The following is a 13,914-nucleotide window of genomic DNA, read 5'->3' as shown; positions in this document are numbered from 1 at the left end:
TAGGAACCTGAGATTAAGCAAGATGAAATCCCTTGCCTGGGACAAATCAATAGCAAGCAGCAGAGTCGAAACTCGGACCCAGAGTATATGACTCCACATTTGGTGTCCTTCCCATTACATCAAGCCAAGTTCAGAATGAAATCTCAGCTCAACACCCAAGAACAGAGGATCCTAAAAAGTTTCATTCTGAAATCCAATAAAAGGCTTAGGGTTCCAGTGAATAATAGCTGGGGAGGAAAATGGGCTTTGTTTGGTGCCTTTGCTGAAAGGGTTAGATAGCTTGGCTTCAAGTTTCAAGACTTAACTTTATTTTTATTTTCCATCTGCACTACTGAGCATCCACTGAACTGTGCACAAATAATGCCTTTCTGGATTGGAGATGGGGGGGAGACAGGGTGTTACTTCATACACTCCACAAAGCTATTGATGTCTCTCTTATTCCAACCACCTGTATGTAACCTACAATTTCTGGAGAAACTAAAAGAGCTCAGAATCCTTTGCTCCATATGTAAGAATACCTTAAGGCCCCCAAATAATTCTACAGTAAGAAGGAAATAAGGGATAATGCATAAGGAGAGAGAAGATGGCCTGGTAGGGAAGGAAAACATGAATTCATGTCCTACCACTTGAGACATGCTAGCCACGTGAACAGAGGCAAGTCAGTCACTTAACCTTTTAGCAGCCCCAGGAAATTTTCTTCAGATTATAAATGACACATGACCTGCTGATCTGCATTGATGGAGAGATTTTATACATTAGGAGTAGGGGGTGAACAGAATCTCCTCTTAGAGAGAAGCTTATTCAAAAATGAAGGGACATTAATAAATTCTTTCTTTTTAATGTACATCTGTCTTGTTCCCTTTTATGGTGGGTTTTTTTTTTGTTATTGTTTTTTGTTTTTTATTTGTGTGATTTGTATTTGTATTATTGTATTTTGTTTTTTATTTGTGTGAATTATTTTGTTTTGTTTTATTTATTTCATTCTTCCAGACTTACTAACTTCAGACTTCATGTTTTAGAACTAGGCTCTGAATACTTCTGGAGGGAATATCTGAATCTTGATTGGTCCCTATTTGCATTCTTGGGTCTTTCTGCTGATTTCTTCAAGGACAGAGTATTATGTTCTTCAAGTATCTCTGAGGCAGCTAAAGCTGAGTAGCTGCAAGCTTTGAGGGTATCAAAAGCAGAATGATCCAGGAAAAAGTCTGACTCCTCCTCACCTGACCTGAGCTTTACAAATTCCTGACTGGGATTTAGATCTGAACAGCACAACTGTTGGCTTGCCCTGATTGGAACTTCAGTAGAATGCTGCTAGATCCAATCACCTTTAGCTATCTGGAAGCCACTGAAGGTTAAGAGTGATTAAACTTTAGATTCTCCCTTGGTCAGAATTCCCTAATCTGCTTATTCCTTTATAAATTTCATATAGGACTACAGGCTAGATATACTTTGTTGCTAGGGTCATAGCTATATACATAGCTGCTGTCTGCTTTTGTTCCTGCTTCTTCCTTAGCACATCCTCAGGCTGTCCTTGCCCTGATCTGTCAATTTGCCCCTTAATTTCCCTCGGATATTTAACCCCGTTCTCAAGCATGAAAGATAGAGCTATCAATCTGGGGCCTATTCCTGCTCCCTGAACATTACTGGATCCTTTTGTATTGGATCCAGGACCTCTTTTTGCCTTCATATATAGTCCCAGGCCCCAGTTCTGTCCCTATATGTGATATCTTGCTGGCTAATGTTCATCCCCTGGGTTAGAAGATCTCTGTTGATTTTCTTAAGGGGACCTAGGCTAGAAAAATAAATTCATTGTGATTTTTCGTTGGATTCACAATCAAGACTTGATCTCATGCACAAAAAGGCAAACCACATGATGCTGCAACTTTGGAATGCTAAAACTTGAGTCATGACTCATGTCACCTTCACACTTTTGTCTGAGAAAGGCTATGGGATCCTAAGGAGAAGTGGGAGTAAGTACTGGTCATTGCAACAAGCAAACCCTATTTGTCAGGAATAGACAGCTAGTTGATACAGTGGATAAAGCACTGGACTTGGAATCAAGAAGACTCATCCTCATGAGTTCAAATGTGGTCTCAGATATTTGCTAGTTGTGTAACCCTGAGCAAGCCATTTAAGCTTTTAAGACTTAGCTCAAATACCACCTTCTGCAAGAAGAATTTTTGTGATTTTTTCAGTTATTCCCAGTAAGCTCTACTTTTGCCCCTACCCTGTAACTACCTTGCCCTGCAACTTCTTAGCATTTATTTCAAATCTATGTGGTAGTCTAAAAATTCAGTAAGATTTATTTACATTGTATTTTGCATTTACTTATCTGTATACAGTTTGTTTTCTTTCAGCTGAATGGTAGCTTTTTGAGGGGAAAGACTTTTTTTTTTTTTTTTACTTTTACTGAAGTTCCTGGTACATAGTCAGTGCTTAGGAGATGCTCGCTGAATTTATTGAACTGTGTTGAAAGAGAAACCTTCCAAAATCCAATGGAAGTGAATTCTCAGAATATTTTGATTCTTTAAGAAGATTTGTAATTGCATTGAGATTGTCACTCTCTCATGAGTTAAGTGCCCAGAGGAGAGAATTCTAGGACTACAAATTAGGAAGACTTGAAGACTGGAAGGAAGAGTTAAGTCTTGCCTCAGACACTCGTTGGCTTTGGATCTCAGTTTTCTCATCTTTAAAATGAGGATAATAATAGCAACTATCTCGTAGGACTGTTGTGAGGCTCAAATGATCATGACATGAAATGTTTTGTAAACTCTAAAGTACTATATAATTGCTAGCTACAGTTATCATCATCATTATTAACCCTCACAGCTCAAATCCACTTTATATTTTAGTTAATAGTCCTCATGGGTAGTGGTAGGTTAAAAAAAAAAGGCATCCCTTGATGGACAACCTTGGTTAGTCTGGTGGTCCCTGGAAGAAAAATACATGGGTTAATTCTAGTCCCATCTTTCTATAATGCCTTCCAGATTAGTAGAAACCAGAAGAATTACTGATTCCCTGGCACTGTACTTAAGAAAGCAGGGCCCTAGCCACACTTCTACAAAGCATCAAAATAGGGCTTTAATATGATTTTTGGACCTAAAATATGCATTTCTCATAACATAAAGATAAACATAAATTAAATGAAAATTTCCCCAAATCAAGTAATGGGTCCATCCATACAGCTGATTGGTTGTGTGTGTGTCTTTATATTTAGCATATTTGCTATTCTTCAAAGCTAACAGTCAAAATAAATACCAGAGTTCATTGAAACTACATTTTTCCCCTGTCATCAACTTTCTCCCTCTAGCACAGAAAGATTATTGAAATTTAACTTTGAAAACAACCTTCTTGCCGCTTTTCAAGGATTTTTCCATTTGATGTTATTCTCCCTCCTTCCCCCATAACAGTGAGGGAAGTTCTCCAAGTGAGAATCATAGGGGACTTATTTTCTTGCTGGGTCCTCAGAACTGTTAAATCTAACATGTATAGCCCTAACAAGGAATCAATCTCCCCCCGACACACACACACACACACACATATATACACACACAAACCAACCCTCAACAATTTAGGAACAAAATTCCATTGCAATTGCAATTATAAATAATAAAAAAAGCACACCTATATTTATTTATAGCAAGTTTTGTGCATCTATTTGATTAAGACTATATCCATGAGGTCCTAAGCCATAAGCTATCCTAATTACATCTGAGAATTGAATTTCCTATAACGATGAAAACAAACTTACTATGTCCATAATCTATTTCTCCCAGGAAGAAGATAAAGGAAAGGAAACCAAGAAACAAGCAACTAACTCTTCACTGAAGTCAAAATTTCTCTTCTCTACTCCCTATTTTTATCATTATTCCTACTTTCCCACAAAACTCTGAGCTCTGATGCACACATAAAGCACTCAAAAATTCTGAATATAAAATCACAAAGAAATGCAGTGCAGAGAAAAGAGCAGGTATCTGGAGGCTCTGCCATGTTTGGGAGCATTGGAGCAAGTCCTTTTTACCTCCCTAGGTTTCAGTTTGCTCATCTTAAACAAGGGGGAGAGAGGAAATGGACTAGATGACCTTTAAGTTTTCTTCTTATTCTAAATCTAAGATTACTGACAATTTTTAAAGTTTCATCCAGTTGTTAATCACAGTACTCTCCCAGCTATTCAGGGACTGCTGACGCTATTGGATAGAATCTGCTGCTTCTCTGACTCCCCTTCCTTTTCCTGCTCCTGCTCCTTTTATCTCCCCCCTAATTACATTCTGGGGGAAAAAGGGATCTGGGAAACTGCAAAAAAGGGGGGATTCCATTGCCAACTACAATTTGCTTCTTGGAAATCAAAATGGGGAAAGAACTTGAAATAAATGGTTAAAATTAGGTCGAGAGAAAGTTTTTGAGTTCCAGCTGCCTCCAATCCCTCAGGCTACTCAAAACCCAAAAAACTCAGCTCAGGGTCCATCTGGGATCCTGAGAGATCCCAGCTGTAAATATAGGTATAGATATAGATACAGATATAAGTAAATATACACCTATATAAACAACTGTGCATGTGTATTGTGTATATAAAGTTGTGTAAATATATGCATATGTGCATATATTCTCACACAGATATATATGCATATATACAAATATTAGCATATATAGTATATATCTTCAGAAATATATACATATGTACATACATATTACACAGCTGTCTATCACACACACACACACATATACACATTAGTGCATACGCATCTTCATATACTCATGTACATCTACATACATTGTTGTGTATATATACATATACACATGTGTTTACATAATCATTTATATAGAATATCTTCACGTGCACATATATAAACATATATGCAAATATACATACACACATGCGACTGCATGTATGATTATTTTACACACATACATATGTAGATAAACATACATATGTACACAACTATACATGTGTATATATAGTTTGAACATTTATGCATGTATATATATCCACATACAGATAGATATATAGATTTATATCCACATACATATAGATATATTTATATCTATATAACATAGATATATTGATTTATAGCCACATACATATAGATATATAGATTTAGATATATATATATATATATACATACATAAAGATATATAGAGAGATCCGCATAATATAAATAAATTTATATCCACATACATATAGATATATAGATATCTTCACAAAATACACATATACATACTACTGTGCATGTATGTATGCATGTATATAAACATATATACATGTGTTTATGTGTATAGAGCTTCATACATAGACACATTTATAGCTCTGCACATACACATATTATATATATCCATATGCAGGCTCACATATTAGTGAGAGAATGACATATAGAAGAGTCTTTTTTTAGCTATTTCTACATCACTCTTTCACACATACATACATGCATGCATTTGCTGGAGTTTGATTGGCACTGGGATCACTGCCATATTTATTAATTAGTTCTGGAAAATTGGTGATATTTCATTTGTTTTCTCCTCTTCCAGACCCTGAGAGAAAACTGGAGCTAATTGGTCTTCTTCACAAACAGATCCCCCTTTTTAATGGTCATTAGTCCCTTGCAGGGACTAAATATAATACCAGTTCTCCAGGCCAATGTCGATGGGCTTATATAATTGACCTCCAAGATTCTCGTGGAGCAGAATGGGATAGGCTCGACACCTGCTCCCTTTGAAGCTTAGCCAGGGAGCGGGGCTCACCGAACATAGTAACTTCTTCTCAGCCCTCAGACTTACGCAATGGGGAGGAGAATTCTCAAAGAAATGTTTTCCTAAGTGACATTTATTCCTACATTTCTAAATAAAATAATCCCCCTCAAATAATTAAATCTTCACTTAACATAATTATTACCTTGTGTGTGATAAACAAACAAGAGTGAAAGAAGTCTTAATAGGATTGAAAGCAAATGTTTGCTTTCCTTAATGAGATGACAGCATCCAAGTCAAAACCAAGTTCATGGTGGGAAAGGTACATACTTGGCAGAGGAAAATTAAGTCCAAGAGTAATGAGATGTAGCCAAGAGAATCAGGTCTTCTCCTCCCGCCCCCCCCCTTATTCTTGTTAGAATATCTCCCCATTCCATCTTCTTTGTACAAAGCTCCTTCATTCTTCAAGGCCTTACCTAAGGTCCACCTTCTCCATGAAGTCTTCCCTGACTGAACTCTTGCGCTCACCTCCCAAGACACTTTTGTCTTAGCTCCTTTAGTATTTTTAAAAGCTTTTTACATTAAATTTTATTTTTTCAATTAACAAAAATCTCTCCTCTCCCTCCAACCAGTCCCAACTTTCAAAAAAAAAGAAGAAAAGAAAAGAAAAGGAAAAAAAAATCTTGTAACACATATGCATAAAGCATATTCCCACATTGGTCATGTCCAAAATATATGTCTCATTCCATACCCTGTAAAATTACTGATTATTAAATATTTGAACTATACTACTGAACCCTTGGTTCTATATAGTCAACAAGTTCTAATTCTAATGGGAGTTAGTTAGATTCTAATAGAATCTTGAGTTGGCAGCTCAAGAACCATCTAGCCAATTTTGTGAGGAGCCAAGGCACAAATTCATCTTTCTAAAGTATCTCCAAGAAGGAATTATCCAGTTTCACCTTGAATCCCTCAGTGACTATTTTTCAATCTCACTAAATATCTGTCACACTTCTTCTCATGATCAGAATAACAAAACTCCCATTTTTGTGCGCCTTCCTCATAATCCTGTGAGGATCATTTACAAATGCATATTTAATTATCAATATTCCTATTTTACAAATCAGATTCAGAGAATTGACGTGACTTACTTATTATTGCAAAGGCAGAACATTTATGCAGAACCAGGTTTTGCTCCCAGGCCTTTTGATCTTAGGTCCAATGTTCTTTCCATCATCATATTAATGTTCTAACTTATAGAATAAAGCAAACTTTAAAAAATAAAAGATAAAAAAACCCTAAATCCCTTTATAAATTTGGGACAGTGCTTCAAATATTTGAAAATGAATGCCTTTTAAATGTCATTTTTGTAAATGTAAATGTCAGGGCAGCTAGGTAGTGCAGTGGTTAGAGTCTAAGGCCTGGAATCAGGAAGACTTGAGTTAAAATCCAGTCTCTGACAATTATTAGCTGTGTGATCCTGGGCTGGTCACTTAATCCTGCTTACCTCTGTTTATTCATCTGTAAAATGAGCCAGAGAAGGAAATGGAAACCCATTCCAATATATTTGCCAAGAAAACTCCATATGAGATCACAAAGAGTCATATATGATTGAAATGACAGAACAACAGGAATTCAATTTTTAAAAAAATTTACACATTATGTGGAAGGGACTATGCCGGGCCTCAGACATAAAAAAATGAACCAATACACAGTTCTTCCCCTCAAGAAGCTCACTATCTAGTGTATACTCCATATATGAAACAAATATGCTATAAAGCAGAAAGGGTAAAGGCCAACGGAAAATTCAAGCAAAACATTGCAATAAAATGTGATTATTATGAAAATAATTTTCAGTCAGGGAATCCTAAATTTAGGATTATCAGGTTATTAGGTAAGAGAGATTTAACTATGGAGGTGGTTCCTGTTCCTTTGCTTGGAGGAAAGGAAGAATTTAAACAAATGAAGATAAGATAAATTTTCCAAGTAGAAGAAGAAATACAAATCTGGAATGCTTCCAGGACCAACAAACCTCTTTAGCTTAAGCCCCTATCTAGATTTTCCCATGGAATATCAGAATTCAATTCATGTTTGTCCTTACCCAGGTAGCCCTTGGTACCATAAAAAAAAATGGCTCATAGTATTGGAAAATGAGCAGATGCCCACCAACTGGGGAATGGCTGAATAAGATGTGATATGAAAGTAATGGAATATCATTGTTCTACTAAAAAATGATGAACAGGATAATTTTAGAAAGACCTGGAAAAATTTACATGAATTGGTGCCGAGTAAAACAAGCAGAAGAAGAAAAACATTATATACAGCAACAACAAGACTATGTAATGATCAATTAAGATACTTGATTCTTCTCAGCAGTTCAATAATCCAAGATAATCTCAATAAACTTTGGATGGAAAATATCATTCACATTTAGAGAGAGAGCTAGTATTATATTATTCAATGTAAATCAACACATGTTCTGTTCATTTTTTCTCGGTTTTGTGTGTGTGTGTGTGTTTGTGTTTTTCCTTTTGTTCTGATTTTTCTCTCCCAACATGATTCATATGGAAATATATAAAAATGAAGATATATGTATAACAAAAAATAAAGTTGTTTTACATGTAATTGGGGGAAAATTAAAAAAAAAAGAAAAATATGGCTCATGTTTGACTCCTCTAAGAGAGAATATCAGAGTCTGGCTATTGTTTATGGTTATACAAGAATGAGAAAAGGACTCTAAGCTCCCCTTCAAAAGCCAGCCTAAACTAAACACCAAATATAGAATATAATTTATTTTACATGACTAAAACATTCAAAAGACTTTTACCTGAGTCCACAAATAGTGAAGACATTCTCTTTCTTCCTTCCCTCCTTTTCTTCCTCCCTCCCTTTCTCCGCCCTTTCTCTCTCTCTCTCTCTCTCTCTCTCTCTCTCTCTCTCTCTCTCTCTCTCTCTCTCTCTCTCCTCCTCCTCTCTCTCCCCTTTCTCCAGGATCTATACAACGCAACCAACTTAGAATACTACCCTAAAAACCCAACAAGAAAAGATCAACTGGCTGTCCATTATGGTGGACATGTCCATCTCTCCAAACTTAAAGCTCTAACCCAAGGATATTTAAAACTCTTCTCCCAAAAGGTAATTACTTATGGTTTCTAGTCCTCCACTGTCATCACCACAACTAGTAGACTTTCATAGTCCATATGACTCAATACCACTGATGGGAGAAGTCGGGGAAGCTCTTCATCCATCATCCACTACTTCTGATGCTCACAGGTCTTGGCTTGAACCCAGTCTTTGGCTTGGTCCAGAGAATTCTCTGCCACTGCCACTGGTCCAGTTCTTTGCTCATATTCTTACCTATCTCACCTTGACCCAGAAGCTTCTTACTGTCCCACTCCTGTCTCTGTTTACTGTCATTCCTGGCATCATGTGGTTCCCTGAAGGGACCCATGGATAACAAGGTGTCTTTCTGTATAAATGACTCTGAGATTAATTCTCATTTCTGTTGAACCTCTTGGATCTTTTTTTTAATCTAATCAACTCAAAATGAGTTAAAGGCATAAACTTAGTTGCTGGAACTAATGTGAATTAGTAACAGAACAAAGATTTCATAAGGACTTCATGAAGTCTAAAGAATCCACAGAATGTTCAGGAGGGCTTCCTGCTGGGACTTACCTATTCCATCTAATAATAATAATAGTTAAAATTTATGTGGAAATTACAATGTGTCAGACACTGTACCAATTATTTCTTTTTTGATTTTCACAATAACCCTCAGACAAAGGTACTATTATTCTCCCCATTTTACAGATAAAGAAGCTGAGGTAAACAAAGGCAAATAAATGACTTGCCCTAAGTGTCTGAAGCTGGATTTGGACTCAAATCTCCTTGACTCCAGACTCAGAACTTTATGTATTATGTCACTTAGATAACATTTATGTTGTTGTTGTTGTTTTTTTATCTCCTCAGTCCCTTAGAGGAATGGTGTCAAACTCAAAACCCTGAATGCAGTCTCCTAACTTAGAAAAATCACAAATTAACATTATCTATATTACATCATTGTGTTTTCTGTCATTTTGTTAAACATTTCCCAATTACATTTTAATCTGATTTAGACCTGGCACTGGGGAGTATTGTATGATACCTCTGTCCTAGGCTATATGTTCAATGGAAAAGAATTCTTTTAGTCTTCTTCCCTTAAAATCTCAGTGTTGGGCAAAAAGCAGGAACTCAGCAAACAGCATCATAAGAACTAAAGCTAAAAGGTACTAAGAAGCTTTCAAATCAACCCTTTCTGTTCACAAAGGAGGAAACTGATGTCTAGTTTGGATAAGTGATTTACCCAAAGTCAAACAGACAGTAAACAGCAGAGTTGAAATCGGAATCCACATCTTAAGTCTTTGGATTTCAAACCCAAAGCTTTTTCTCCTATATCACACTGTCTCCTGCGGCTCCAAATCTTCTGTTCTTTCTACTCCGTTGCTGACTGATTGATATAAGAAAATTCATATTTACCAAAAAAGAGATTAATTATACGGTGATAATTTGCTTTATAAAAGGATTCATCATGAGGTTCTTCTAATCTTCTTTAGACTTTTAAGCTAAGTATAAAGTATGCTGTATACGCAGTGAATTTCAAAAAATGATTCACTTCACAAGAATGTTATTGCTTGCAACTTTTCAAGACCGTGTGTATTATGTGAAGTCCATCTGCATACTCTGTGGTCTAGTGCTAGTATGAAATGGGTGGTGGAAAGCTGTTTTACCATAACATTGGAAAGGTGAGCAGTGGTTGTGAAAGGACAGTAAAAATTTACCACAGAAATCACAACAAGGTGGGTAAGGGTGATACACAGGGGAGCAGAAAAAAATCTCTTAATCTCCATGTTCCTTTTGCTTCTTTGCTTTCATAAATACAATTAGAGGCATCTGACACAATTCTATATTCAAAACAAATTTCCAAGTGCACACAGACACACCAGAGTTAGAAAGCTCTTGCTGCCATGATTGTAGTTATTTCCCCTACTCACCCCTATTTATCCATTCTTCTCACCAGAGACATAAGGGGGATGAGTCTCAATTAGTATGAACTATACCTCCCACTCTTTTGCAGACAAAGAAAATGAACATTAAGGATTTAGTCAAAGTCATACAACCCAATTTAGTACTTTCCCCACTATTTACCAAATTTCAAACTCACTCTTAAGTTGAATAGAAAAAAAAAGTTCTACGAGCTTGAAATTTTCATTTTCTACTACATCTTACATGACCAATCAGTCCATAATATCTTTGCTTCTTTACTGCCATCTTCTGGTACCTCCAGTATGTTATAGCATTGAATAATGCTTCAATTATAATGTATTAGTGTTATAGTTTATAAAACGTTTTCACTTCTATGACCATTCCTCATTAGGAATTTTTCTCTGAGGAAATGGGTCTGGTAGGTTTAATGACATTTTTGCCAGACTAGTGAAGAAACTGTATCCCAAGGAGGCTCATGAACTTCTCTGAGATCCCAAAGTAAGACAGCAGCAGGACTGGAACTGGATCCGAGGTCATTTGCATCCTAGCCCAGTGTCCCTTCCATTAGACCAGGAGTTTGGCCACACGGCATGGCCCAGTTCTACCACAAGGGAGTTTAGCTGTTGCCAGGATCTCTTCATTTTCATATAGCTAATTGGACCAACTCTGCTTTTAAAGAAAATTGTTTCCAAGGTTACACTGGTCTTTTCAAGGAAGTAACCCACCATTTTTATAAATTCTTTATAGAAAGAGTATACAGTGATACTTTAAATGCTTTTTCACCTGAAATTCACCATTCTGGTGTCCCACCCTCCCTAAGAAGATGGTCATAAAGCTTGCTGACCCTACCTTAGTCTGGAAGCAGCAGTAGAGTTGTGTTAGGTAGGGGTGTTTTCGTGCTAGAGCTAAAATCCTCTTTTCTGTCATTGTGCAATCTACATCATCATCTTGAAGAATGACATCTTTCTTTAAGACCTTCACAGCATATACCTCATCTTTGCCCTTGAGTTCAGCTAGCATGACCTGAAACCAAGCAAAATATTTCTATTAAAGCATTTCTACATCCAGATACCCAGATAAAAACCCATATCAGCCAGTGATATGTGACTATATTTCTTTATAAATAAACAATGTTTTATCATATAAGCAAAAATTAATCATACTGATTTAACTTATTTAATTCTCATTTATATAGCACCACAATTTTTACAAAAAACTTTCTTCACAACAATCATGAAAAATGATAATCCAAAGATTATTTTCTGCATTTGATGGAAAAGAAAACAAACACGCAAAAAGGTCCAAACAGCTAGTGAGTATCAGGATTTGAATCCAAGCCTCCAAATCGAGCCTTCCCCCCCTTTTATATAGCTGGTATACACCATACAACTTTTATATAGAAGGTAGAAGAGGTTCTTTTTATTCACATTTGAATCATGAAATTCCATGGCTATTATCCAACTGAATCTAAGAACTTAAAAACTAATTAGGGAATCCATGATGCTTGCCTAAAGACACTTTGATCACTTACATAAAACCCATTCTTTAAAATTGGTTTCAACTTGAACTGTGTTTTTTCCTCTAAAAATACAGGAGATAAGTTCCAATGATCTTGTTATAAAGAGAGCCATCTACACCCAGAGAGAGGACTGTGGGAACTGAATGTGGTTCACAACATAGCATTTTTACTCCTTTTGTTGTTGTTTGCTTGAATTTTATTTTCTTTCTCATTTTTTCCTGTTTGATTTGATTTTTCTTGTTCAGCAAGATACTTGTATAAACATGTATGCATATATTAGATTTAACATATATTTCTATCATGTTTAACATATATTGGATTATTTGCCATCTAGGGGAAGGGATGAGGGAAGGGGAGATAAAATTGAAACACAAGGTTTTGCAAGGGTTAATGTTGAAAAATTATCCATGTATATGTTTTGAGAATAAAAAGCTTTAATAAAAAAATTAAAAATATATAAAATATGGGAGATAACTTATATGGTTATCATACACATTCTGTCCTTACTATATGGAAACCGTGAATAGTTTAATTTTCTTTCCATAATGTTGATATCACATGCTTAAAATGAGGAAGTCCAATTTCTAGCAAAATTCTCACATGGCCTCAGAACTTTGGTCCAGGTCTTTTTTAACTTGTTTAAAGAATGAAAAAAAAAAAAAAAGAAGAATAAATAAAATAAGAGAATGTAGCAATTTTAGGAATTATCATTCTGGCCCTGCCCCTAAGATTTAAGGATCAGATAGAGGGAGGTAAAGGACCTGGAAAAATAATTCCAAATACCCTGGAGCAATTGTACACATTCATTCTCTTTGAGTTGGTCAATGGGAAAGACATGGAACAGGGCCATATGTCAAGAAGTCAGCTGACCTACATAGTAAAACTTTCAAGTGTTCAGGGCTTGCCATGACATGTTTCCTCTTGATCTTCCAAGGCTAGTCTGCTTGTCTCCAGAGCTTCAGTGTCTCTGCTCTTTAGATTTCTGAATGGTCAACTCCCATTAACTCCCTGTGCAATTCTTGTTTCAGAGAGATGCGTGATGACCTCAGATTAAGTCCAGGTGTTGAGTTATGGAGGAGGTCAAGGGTTGGAGTCCAAATTCTCTATTTCTCATCTTCCTGCACCCTTTCTGTCTTCCATCTAAAATAATAATTATCTATCTATTCATTTCTCTATGGAGATATAGACACACACACATATATGTGTGTCTTTATATTATAGTACCCTCCTGAAGATTGACACATTATCACCTACGTTATAATATGCATTATACAAATGAGACAATGAAGCTATATCACCTATTCTTGAGTTCACACATTTGGCCTAAGCTGAGGACATTGGTTTATTGCTCTGGATAGACCCATGGTCTCATCCCTGTGAGCAATCCTTCCCCTACTGCAAATCACAATCCTTCCACATGCTCACAGGATTCCTGTTCATGTCTTTCCATTAATCCTCCATAGATTATCTACCCAACATGTGGACACTATTCCTCTCCTTCCTTTAAGAGCTTTGGATTATTAGTATTCTTAGTATGCAGAGAGCAGTGTTGAAGGCATCTGGCAGACTCTATTTCCCTTATAAATTAGATTGTTTTTAATTTACTTTAAACCACAAGCCCACAAAAGAAAAGGATCTCACTTTGTAACATGGTTCACACACAGTAATCAACCCAACATAGAAAGAAGGGG

The 13,914-nt window shown here is 36.2% G+C and overlaps 1 protein-coding gene across 2 annotated transcripts in view; it reads right to left on the bottom strand.

Moving 5' to 3' along the window:
• PRKCE (protein kinase C epsilon) overlaps nucleotides 1-13,914 on the bottom strand; it is a 664,873-nt gene that overhangs the window by 206,345 nt on the left and 444,614 nt on the right. For both annotated transcript variants that reach the window (XM_051975204.1, XM_051975203.1), the window contains exon 10: nucleotides 11,554-11,727. In XM_051975204.1, coding sequence (XP_051831164.1) covers nucleotides 11,554-11,727 — 174 coding nt within the window. The remainder of the gene's footprint in view (nucleotides 1-11,553; nucleotides 11,728-13,914) is intronic.

Source organism: Antechinus flavipes, chromosome 2 (assembly GCF_016432865.1).
Source record: "Antechinus flavipes isolate AdamAnt ecotype Samford, QLD, Australia chromosome 2, AdamAnt_v2, whole genome shotgun sequence".
Lineage (NCBI taxonomy): Eukaryota > Metazoa > Chordata > Mammalia > Dasyuromorphia > Dasyuridae > Antechinus > Antechinus flavipes.
The sequence above is the reverse complement of the archived record's forward strand: the minus strand, read 5'-3'. Positions and strand labels throughout refer to the sequence as shown.